General features: G+C 36.6%; 1 protein-coding gene across 1 annotated transcript in view; it reads left to right on the top strand.

Moving 5' to 3' along the window:
- DDX60 (DEAD (Asp-Glu-Ala-Asp) box polypeptide 60) overlaps positions 1–11,948 on the top strand; it is a 177,270-nt gene that overhangs the window by 102,119 nt on the left and 63,203 nt on the right. Inside the window, exons 19-23 of the mRNA XM_006896670.1 lie at positions 145–260; positions 1,117–1,259; positions 1,358–1,467; positions 8,954–9,058; positions 9,616–9,744. Of these exons, the coding sequence (XP_006896732.1) occupies positions 145–260; positions 1,117–1,259; positions 1,358–1,467; positions 8,954–9,058; positions 9,616–9,744 (603 nt within the window). The remainder of the gene's footprint in view (positions 1–144; positions 261–1,116; positions 1,260–1,357; positions 1,468–8,953; positions 9,059–9,615; positions 9,745–11,948) is intronic.

The following is an 11,948-nucleotide window of genomic DNA, read 5'->3' as shown; positions in this document are numbered from 1 at the left end:
ACACACACACACACACATATATATATATATATAATCTTCCTCCAATCCTAATGCCACTATATAGATCAGTTTCTCATTTAAGTTGCTTCCAGAATTTGAATCACTCTTTCAATAGAGATTTCTTTTTTTTTTCTTCTTTAACAGGTTCATTGTCTTGGTGGAGAAATTGGAGCAGAGGTCTGGGAACATCTCCTTGTTATGATTCGATGTCCATTTTTGGCTCTTTCAGCTACGATCAGTAACCCTGCACATCTCACTGAGTAGGCACCACTTTCGTTTTGGATATAATGCTTTTCCTATGTTTTTTGCTTGCGTTTAATAATTTCTATATGTGTTGTACTTTGATGATTTTTGGTTTCTTATATAACTTCCGAAGGATTTCACAACTTTTGCACAAACTTACAAATTTGCCTCTCCTTCCAAGAGCAGAGCCTATTACATTTTGGCAATTGTTAAGCAAAATCATCCTCTTCGATAAACAAAAATCAAGAGTTTCTCCAGCCAACTTAGTAGGAAAACAAAGTTCCTGCAACTTAGTAGGAAACTTTCTATTTTTTTTTAAAAACAAAACAAAATGAAACTCTTCTCCAGAGATGATGCATTTTTCCCTTTGTTCTTCACCAAGAAATAAAACTGTTAAAAAGGAAATGTCTACCTTAGACTCTCAAATTTCTTCATAATGCACCACACATAGAACCTAATTAGAAAAATAACAAAAGCTTTGTTAATTATTAGTAACCCTGGGATACAAGTGCAATATTTGGCTGCTAACCAAAAAGGTTAACATTTGAAATTCTCTGTCTACTTTATAGGAATAAAGATGGGTAAGTTTGTTTCTGTAAATATAGCCTTACAAACCCTAGGTGACAGTTCTACTTTGTCATATAGTGTTACTCTAAGTTGTAATTGACTCAGTGGAAATTACATAAGACTCTACTCTAAATGTTTCTGATATATTAATTTATGTAATATATTTGACATTGCCAATGGGAAAAGAGACATAGTTTAACTCTGGAGTATAATTTTTAAGGCACATTAAAATTTTCATTGCTTATTTAATTTCAGGTGAAATTATTCTATATTCCATTTAATTTATATGTAAATTTATTTTGTAAGGTGGCTACAATCAGTAAAAAGTTACTGGAAACAAATGGACAATATAATTGCTAGAAATATTTCTTCTAAAAAGAAGATCGACTCTCGTGACAATTTTTGCAAAAATTACTTGCAAATGACGCAATCATATAAAGTCAGGCTTGGTATGTTTCATACTTCCTTAAGCATTTTTGTGTTCTACTTAATAATTCTAATCATTATATGTTAATTGATATGGATATATTTGTGATTCCTTTCTTAGTGGTCTATGGAGAGAGATACAATGATTTAGAGAAATATGTATGTTCATTGAAAGATAATGAGGTTGATTTTGACCATTTTCACCCATATGGTGCACTAACAACAGACCATGTAAGTAATTTTTTAGCCATATTTCTTCTAAGTAAAAACATCTTTACTGCTTTATCATGATCTGGTGGCCTAGTGGTAAGGAGTTGTGATGCCAACCCAAAGGCACAAGGTTCTAATTTACCAGCTGTTCTATAGGAAAAAGATGCACAATCTCCTCTCATGCTATTTACATACAGTCCCTGAAAACCTGCTTCCAGCTATGAGTCGGTTCTGACTTGACACAAAAAATGACAACATCATGATTAAAGAGCTACCCAACTGATTCTTGTCAAAACTGCAGAAACAATAGTATACAACTGATACTTTAGCCTAGCTTTCAAAAATACCACATTGGGTTCTCAATAGTATCTTAAGTCACAAAACTTAAAAATGACTAATATTTTAACCTCGATTTTTGGAGGCATTTTCTTTATTTTTAGACCTTTGTTTAGACCACTTTCCTTCTTCTATCACAGATGTCATTCTGTATACTTTTCTCACTTTGAGTATTACTGTTAGGTGCAGCTGAATCAATTCTGACTCAGTGATCTCATACTAGAGAAAAGAACTATTTCATGGGGTTTTCTAGGTTCCAGTATTTACACTCTATGTCTGGAGAAGCTACTTGGTAAGTTCAAACTACACATATTTTCATTAGCAGTGAGCATTTAACCATTGTGCCGCCAGGGCTTTCTCTCTTAATGTAGCTACAACTTTATCCCCTGCCATATATGAAAATCTGATCATTGTGAAAAAGTAACTTTTTATTAACATAACTTTCATACAGTAATTTTTCGGTGGTGAAACAATAAGGCTTAATAGATACCATTTGTTTGGGGCTCTCGGGTCCTACAGGATTTTAAACTAGCGCCTGGAGCAGGCTCCGCAGGCTCCACCCCACCCTTACTTACCCTTACTCTAAGGGTCCGGGCCGCCCACCCAAAAAGAACAGTAACACAAAACGAAAAAGACCTCAGAAACTTCCCTTGCCTGACTGCCACCAAGAGGAAGTCTTCTTCCTGGAAGACAGATCCTTTAAAAGGATAATTCTGCTCTCGTCAAGTTTTCAGTGGAATTCTGGAAAAGAGAAATGTATAACATTTTAACTTAGCATCCATAGACTTCTGTGGCCTTATCCCAATTTCTTTTCTATTCATTCTTTAGAAGAGGAATAGATTGAGCTTCAGAGGATGGGCCATCTCCCATGACTCTTTTTTATCAATTCTACCTCTGATTTTTTTAATTTGTTTTCAGAGGGTGGGGTGTAGTCCCCATGAAATATTTTTTAATTATTCCCTGGACCCTCCACTTTGTCCTTCAAGGGGTGAGAATATCCTCATGAAATTTTTTTCTAATTCTATCCTCAACTTCCAAGGAGTGAAGATTCTCTCATGACCCTGTCTTTAATTTTCCCGAAAGTTTCCCTTACCCTGAGAGAATTCCCTTTCGATTCCTGGTGTATTCTCAAAAGAGAGAAAAAGAAAGACCACCACCTTATCCAAAGAGAAACCACCACCTTGTCCCAGTTCAGGTACCAGAATGTTGCAGACCGAGGGTAAAGTATTTTTATAATTATTGATATTGAAACAGACTACCAGGAAAGATATAGAGAGCATGAAAAACAGGGTGCCAGTATTTCCCATGACTGGAAGCCTCAATCCAAACTTCTCTGTCTCTTTATTGAAAATTATCAGGAAGTAAATCACAAAGGTAATTCAGTGCAATTGAAGCCAAGCTCTTTCTATCGAAAACCTTCTGCTTGACTCAGGAGGGAGGGGTTAGCAAATGCAAGAATCTGGTAAACCCCTAAGGATTATCTTCCTGCCTCAAGGTGAACTCTGGCTTGTACCTCACCTCCTCACCCCCCCCCGCATCCTGAAATAACATTCAGTTTATTACAAATATTTAGTACTGGCTTCCCATATAATTGATATATTTAACTGAGGAAGAAACTCATGTTAAAGATTGTGGCTGGATCTTTCACTACAAACGAAACAAACCAGTTCTCTAGATCCTCTTCATCTCTCATGAGTCCTTCCTTCCTTTCTTTCTTCCTTCCTTCCTTTCTTTCTTCTTCCTTCCTTCCTTCCTTCCTTCCTTCCTTCCCTTTCTTCCTCTCTCTTCCCCTCTCATCTTTATTTCATCTTTTTTTTTACTACTTTCATTTCTATTGCTTCCTTTTGTCATTCCATCCCTTTCTTCTTTCCTGATAGTCACTATCTGTATTATTTCATACATCAATTATCTTATATTCATTCATGTCTTATATTCATTTTAACTGCATTGTATTTTTCTAAGGTGTTTTTTTCTTTAGAATGGGTCTAAGAAAATCTCACATACTTTGGGCGTGTTACTTGGAAAAGCTATTTCTTGAAACAAACATCATTCTTGGAAAGGTGGAGGGTCAGCAAAAGAGAGGAAGACCCTCTATGAGAAGGATTTACAGCATATTGACTCTGGCAATGCACTCAGTTACATGAGAGATTATGAAGATGACACAGGACAGGATTCAGATCTGCTATTTATAGCATATTTGTTATGAACCATACTCAACTTGATGACACTTAGCAAGAAGAAACATTATTTTCAAGAGCAATTCACAGAATAACTGTAAAACAGAGAATAGCTACAGGGTGGTCTCACTCTAGATAACATCAACAAAGGCTCTCCTGTTTTTAGAAGAATTCTTAAGATTTACAGACTTGCAGCACAATTCAAGATGAAAACAAAGGCTTTGGCATTACACAGTGTTTTTAACAGTTGTAATTAAGTGTGTAGCACATACCCTTTCAAAATTTTCAGTGATAATTTAGGTAGACCTTTACAAATGTATTGTTGTTGTTAGGTACTAATGAATCAACCCTGGCTCATAGCAAACCTATGAACTACAGATAAAAACCTTACTCTATCTGGTGCCATTCTCACTAGCTCTGCCATGCTCAAACCCATTGTTGTGTCACTATGTCAAACCGTTACTTTGAGGATCTTTCTTTTGCTGAATTTCTACTTTTCCAAGCATGATTTTATTTCCCCCCAAAGACTCCTGACAACATGACTTTTCTCTGAAAAATCAAGTCTTCATCGTCACATAATGAGTAAATGTCAGTGAATGATTCCTGGTCATAGATATGCATTTGAAATTGATATAAAGGAGCTGAGCACATAAAAGAATAAACTATTCATTTGAAGAGAAAACCCATTATTTCTACAGAAGATACTCCATGCAAGCTTTAGGAGACTGGGATTTTTAATTATTACCTTAAATAGTGGATAAATAGAAAATAAATTCAGAAAGCTTAAAGCAGAACTACATTAGTGAGGGTGTTAGAAATTTCTTTAGGTTTTTTTTTTAAGATGACCTTGAAATTTACTTAGCTTTGATCTTTGAACATAATCAGATAAGCTGTGTACCTTTTAGTCTGGCTTAATATTCATGAATTCCCTACATGGTAGAAATGGTTGAGTTTTTGACTACTAAATGAAACGTTCATAGTTTATACAGATCTACAGGTGCCTCAGAAGACAAACCCAGTGATATTTCCAAAAGGAGAGACTCAATACACCTATGTCATTGCAGATCTACTGTGATAAAAATGGGATTACCATAAGATCAAACTGACTTTATGATAATTAGGTCTATATAAATCATCTTCATTACTATACTAATTTAAATTTTATTTTCAGGTTAGCGGTTATAGCTTCCTGCCTAAACCAAGTTCCCAACTTTCACAGTTATCTAGCACTACATTTTGAACTTTGGAAACAATATGTAGACCATTGAACTGAGCTAAAGTTTTTTCATACTATTAAATTTCTAGTGGGTATTTGGGAGTCTTTCTACTTTAATATCACAGAGATATTCTTGGTTAGTATTTTCTTGGCATTTAAGTCTTTCAAATAACTGAATATTTTAGTTATGTATCTCAAATGATTAAAATTATTTTGGGTTCATGGATAATTATAATGTACAAAGGACAAATCCATCTCATTGTCCTTGAGTGATTGTGACTCATGAAGATGATTTATATAGAGTCACAATTGTAGGACTCTCTGTCTCAGAGATGCTGGTGAATTTTAACTGCTAGAGAGAGATATGCAACCGTTAAGAAGAGTACTTCAGTTGTGCAGGGGAGCACATCTGACCACTATTAGTTCTGTAAGGGAAATAATCCTTATGTACATCATCTATCATACAAATCTCACTTCTATGAGGTCAGATATGCTCCTTTGCTCCATAACCTATTTCTACAAATCCCAACACCCTCCAGTCTTTCCCAGGACTTATGTTGCTCTATCACTGGGTCTGCTAAACCACTACAGTTGCTACACAGAACTCACAGACCATAGTCGCATTTGTGGAATTAATTAGGAAAGTTGTTGTTGTTACGTGTCATCAAGAAAGTTAAGTAATTTTTCAAGCGGAGAAAGAATACAACTCTTCCATAAAGACAGTTTTTCAAGTGTGTTTGCAGGCCCTAATTTTACCCTGATTTTACCCTCTAGAATTCAGTCTAGTGTTGTAAAATCCTCTTTGTGAACTGGGGGATCTCCTCAGTCCTCTAGCAAGGTTGGCCAAAAAGCCAAGGGATCTTGCTTCCTGGAGTGGCATTCTTCATTCTGCTATTTTATTTTAGTCTCTAGTTCTTAACACTACTGCTTTCTTCAAGATCCCAGTCTGACTCAAGCAGAAATTATTACCCTAAGTGGATACACTCTGCACTCTTGACTTCTTTCTAGCTAGTATCAAAATTCCCATATTCTATCTCTAAACTTGGTTGCATGTGATAGCAATATTTTCCACACTCTGCTTGGTCACCTTTCTTTGGAATGGGAACAAATATTGATCTCTTCCAGCCAATTGGCCAGCTGGCTGTCCTCCAGATTTCCTGGCACAACTTAGTGAGCACATCCAGGGCAGCATCTGTTTGTTGAAATAAATCAATTGGTGTGCTGTCAACTCCTGGAGCCTTGTTTTTTGCCGATTCCTTCAAAGCAATTTGAACTTCCTCCTTTATCACCATAGGCCTTGCTCATAGGTTATTTCATGAAATTCCTCTGTGTCAGCCAATTCCTTCTGATACAGTGACTCTGTGTACTCCTTCCATCTTCTTTTGATACTTCCTAGATCATTTAACATTCTGCCTAAACTATCTGTAAGTATTGCCAACCATGGCTTGAATTTATTTTTCAACTCCTTCAGCTTAAGAAACGCTGAGCGAATTTGGCCCTTTTGTTGTTCTGACTCCAGCTCTCTGCACATTTCATTATAGTATCTTGTTTTTTCATCCTGAGCTGCCTTTTGAAATTTTCTGTTCAGCTCTTTGATTTCTTCCTTTAGCTTTGGCTTCTCGGGGCTCTAATGCAATAATACTCAGAGTCTCACCTGACATCCATCTTGGTCTTTTCTTCTTCTTCAGCATTTGAAATGATCTTTTGCATTCTTCATGGACAATTTTCTTGATAACCTTCCAGAACTCATTTGGTCTATGCTCATTAGTGCTCAAGGACTCAAACCTGTTCCTGAGGTGGTTTTGAAATTTAGATGGGACAGACTAAATGTCAAATCTTGGTTCCCGTGGACTTGATTTAACTTTTCTCAACTTCAGCTAGAACTTGCATTTGAGCAGTTGGTGGTGTGTCCCACAATCAGCATCTGGCCTGGTTTTTACTGCTGATATTGAGCTTCTGCAGCAAGTCTTGCCACAAATATAATCTATTTGATTCCTATGCATACCATCAGGTGAGATCCATGTGTGTAGCCCGTGTTTATGTTTCTTATAAAAGGTATTTGCAATGAACAAATCATTGAATGTGCAGAACTCTATCATTCTATCTCCAGCCTCATTTCTCTCACTGAACCTGTGTTTTCCAGCTACTTATCCTTCTTCCCTGTTCCCAACTTTTGCGTTCTAGTTGTCCATTATTATCAATGCATCTTGATTGCCTGTTTTATCAATTTCCAAAAATGTTTGTAACAATATGTCAGCGGAGAACTGCGAGATGTGCAGGCTGGGTTTAGAAGAGGTCGTGGCACTTGGGATATTATAACTAATGTTAGATGGATCTTGGCAGAAAGCAGAGAATACCAGAAGAGTGTCTATCTGTGCTTCATTGACTATGCAAAGGCTTCTGACAGTGCGGATCACAACAAGCTATGGCTGACTCTGAGAAGAATGGCAATCCCAGAATATTTGATTGTGCTAATGTGAAACCTATATTTGGATCAAGAAGCAGTCGTCAGAACAGAGCAGGGAGACACTAGATGGTTCAAAATCAAGAGAGGGGTTCGTCAGGGTTGTATTTTGTCTCCATACCTTTTCAATCTGTATACAGAATGATCATCCAAGACACTGGCTGTACTAGGAGGAATGTGGCATGCCGATTGGTTGGAAGAATCATCAACAACCTGCATTATGTGGATGACACAACCCTGCTTGCTGAAACTGAGGAGGACCTGTAGAGCTTGCTGCAGAATGTCAAGGACTGCAGTCTTCAATATGGATTGAAGCTCAACATCAAGAAAACAAAGATTCTCTCCACTGGGCCAATTGGCAGCATCAGTATGGGTGGTGAAGAGATTGAGATTGTTAACAGTTTTCGTTTACTTGGTTCCACAATCAACACTCTTGGTAACAGCAGCCAGGAAATCAGGAGATGAATTGCATTGGGAAAGTCAGCTGTGAGGGACCTTTCAAGAGTACTGAAGAGCAATGACATCAGGCTGGAGACTAAGGTGCATCTGATCCAGGCTATAGTCTTCGCAATTACGTGCTATGCATCAGAGAGTTGGACAGTGAATAGGGATGAGAGAAATAGAATAGATGCCTTTGAGCTGTGGTGCTGGAGAATAGTGTTGAATATACCATGGACTGCTAGGAGAACAAACAGTTTTGTCCTGGAGAGGATGAAGCAGGACTGCTCCTTGGAGTCAAGGATTCTGAAGCTTCGTCTGACATACTCTGGGCAAGACTGGTCCTTGGAGAGGGACATCATGTTTGGGATAGTAGAGGGAGGGCGCAGGAGAGGAAGACCCTCGATGAGATGGATCAATTCTGTGAGTGGAGTGGTGGAAATGAGTGTGTTTGAGACGTTGAGGTTGACATAGGATAGAATGGAGTTTAGGGCTCTTGTACATAGGGTGACTATGAGTCGCAAGTGACTCGATGGCACATAACAACAACAACATCTCTAAACTTGCTCAATTTTTTGGCAGGATGGCAAGTTTAATCATTTCCATCATTAGTAGTCTTCACACTTTGTTCTCTTACCCCTAGCAAAAAGGTGCTTATTAGCTGCAATTCATATAACTAGCATACAGTTAGTCTCACTCAATCTGTGGTGAAAGTAAAAACTGACAGACTAGGGAAGTCATCTTGAACGATCGACATTCTGCACTAGAGCATCCTTTAATTTAGAAGTACAAATTGTTCCAGACTAAGCCAACAGAGGTCCTGTATTATGTCAATTAAAATAAATAAAAATATTAAAAAGTTTCATTTTATTACAGATTGAAAAGCTTGGGTTCCCTTCTGACCTTACCCTTTCACCTCGAGAAAGCATTCAGCTTTATGATGCCATGGCTCAAGTCTGGGAAACTTGGCCGAGAGCCCAGGTAAATGATAATCATAGGAGTTAATTCGAATTGTTGCTGTTAAATGGGATGAGAGCATATTTACTCAGACAAAAATAAAGCAAATAACTTTTTAATACATACTCTCATCCTTTCTAATCACTTTTATCTGATCTCTTACCATTAACCTCGACTCATTTCCTTAAAAAATGGCCCCTTCTTAGGTTAGTTAATATAGAAATGTTTACAATTTATATTTTGTTTAAATGGGGTTGAACAACACTGAATGTTGAATATATTTCTTCCTTCAATTTCTGGGATACTACATTTCTGATTCTCTACCTCTAAATTTTATAATTCTTCTTTTTCTTTCTCTGTACTCTGTGTTCTACTTGCTGTCAGTTTTATGTTCTCCTTGGTCTTATTCTGCATTTTATCCCTTAGAGTCCATCCATCGTAATATATTTGAGGAGGTAAGAAGTAAACAACTTCTAGTTTGAAGAAGCTGATAATGTGCTGTTGTTAAGAAATACACAATTAAAAATGCATATTTTTATATTCTTACATGATATTCTGTATTTTTAAAATTTGTTTACAAGGAGTTATGTCCAGAGAAATTCACTCACTTTAAGAACAAAATAGTCATTAAAAAGTTGGATGCAAGAAAATATGAAGAAAACTTAAAGGCAGAATTAGCCAACTGGATTAAAAATGGAAATTTGAAAGAGGTAATTTTCATACTTGCTTTTGGCTAAATATCTGTATTATTTTCTTGAGGTATATTGCTCAGATAATATGATTTTTATAATTTAATTTTGGTTTCAATTTAAAGTATAATGATGCTAAACTAGAGTGAAAAAGAAACCATGAAAGTGGAAAACTATTGTAGGCGCCTTTTAGATATTTTAACAAATATGAGTGATTTTACTATCCAAGAGACATAGGATTGAAAAACAGTGTCTGAGGATTTTTCTTTACTCTTTTATCTTATAATTCAGTTTTAAATTTTTTTTTGTAAGAACTATTTGGTAAATTGGAAACTAAACATAAAGCCATATTAGTTATACATATTGATTTTAAGTAACTTGATGATCATTATATTTTAGTTTGTTCTTTACTATAACATATTATAATTTCCAGCTTTCTAGAAGTGATTAATATTAGTCTCATGTTAAGGAACTCTGGTGACCTAGTGGATAGGGAGTTGCCTATTTTGGGGTCAACCCAAAAATTTGAATCTAAAAGCTTCTCTTCTCCATAGGAGGAAAATTGGCAATGTCCTTCCCTGCTTCTGAAAACCCTCTGCAGAGGCAGTTATAAATTGGTCCCTACTTGATGACAATGAGTTTAAGTCTCATGTAACTTTAAAATATATTTAGCTTATGAAACTTTCTCCATTCGGGGACAAGCTAATGCAATTACTTTATGTAGTTTAGTTATTTTTTCACTTAAGAGGGGCATGAAAGCCTCTTTTAAATATATTTAGAAGTTATTTTATGCATAGATTAGAAAGACACTTGAGACTCTTCTTGTAGAACCAGTATCAATATGTGAATAACCTTATTCTTCCTGACTGATCTATTGCCTTAAAAACATTTCATGTACAAAAAAGAAAGGAACATTTAAGATTGATGGTTGAATAACTTGATGCTATTGTTGTATACTGTCAAGTTATAATTGACCCATAGGTGACCCTTCATTGGGTTTTCAGTGACAGTTATTTACTTAGGAGCAGATTGCCTATCCTTTTCCTATGGAACAGCTGGTGGATTTAAATTGTGTGCTTTCAGGATTGTAGCATAGCTTCTTGTCATTATGCCACCAAAGCTTAATTGTTAAGATTAATTAATATTACTGATTCGTATATGTAAAGATTTTTAAAATTTCAACTGCGTTTGTCTTATATTTTCATGACACCAAAAATTATTTGTCAATGCAATATCTATCTATCTATCTATCTATCTATCTATCATCTATCTATTATCTATATATCATCTATTTATTATAAAACATGTTTGAAATGACTAAATAATTGATTTTGCAAAATTCTATCATCCTATCTCCAGCTTTATTTATGTCACCAAGTCTGTGTTTTCCAAATACTAATTTTTCTTAGTTCTCAACTTTTGCATTCGACTCACCCGTTATTATTAATTATTCTTTATTGCATGTTCGATGGATCTCTGACTGCAAAAGTTGGTAGAAAACTTCTATTTCCCCCTTTTTGTCTCTAATTGTTGCTGCATATATTTGAATGATGGTTATTCTTTGGACTTCCTTGTATGCTTGTTGTTGTTATGTGCCATCTAGTTGCTTGCAACCTAGAGTGACCCTATGTACAACAGGCCTAAACCTTGTTCCATTTCTTGCCAACCTTATTGTCTCTGACACACTTATTCCCATGACCCCAGTGACAGAACCAATCCATCTCATTGTAGGACTTCTGACAGAGCCTGCCATCAGCAGTTAAACAGTCCCTGAAGGGGGAAGTGTTGTTGTTGTTGTTATGTACCGTCGATTAGTTTGCGACTCATAGCGACCCTATGTACAACAGCCCTAAAGTCTGCTCTGTCCTGTGCCAATCGAACTGTCTCCGATACACCCATCCCGATTACCCCAGTCACTGAATCAATCCACCTCATAGAGGGCCTTCCCATCCTGCGCTGTCCCTCCACCCTCCCAAGCATGATGTCCTTCTCCAAGGAGCGGTCCTTCCTTACAACATGTCCAAAGTATGTTAGACGAAGCCTCAGAATCCTTGCCTCCAAGGAGCCTCCTGGATTAACCCTTCCCAGGGTGAATCTGTTTGTATTCCAGCAGTCCATGGTACCCTTGATACTCTTCTCCAGCACCACAGCTCAAAGGCATCAATTCTCCTTCTATCCTCCCTAGTCATTGTCCAACTCTCTGATGCATAACAAGTGATAACAAA

Source organism: Elephantulus edwardii, unplaced genomic scaffold, assembly GCF_000299155.1.
Source record: "Elephantulus edwardii isolate Elephantulus edwardi_28Jun2011 unplaced genomic scaffold, EleEdw1.0 scaffold00188, whole genome shotgun sequence".
Classification (NCBI taxonomy): domain Eukaryota; kingdom Metazoa; phylum Chordata; class Mammalia; order Macroscelidea; family Macroscelididae; genus Elephantulus; species Elephantulus edwardii.
This window is presented reverse-complemented; position numbering and strand designations above follow the sequence as displayed.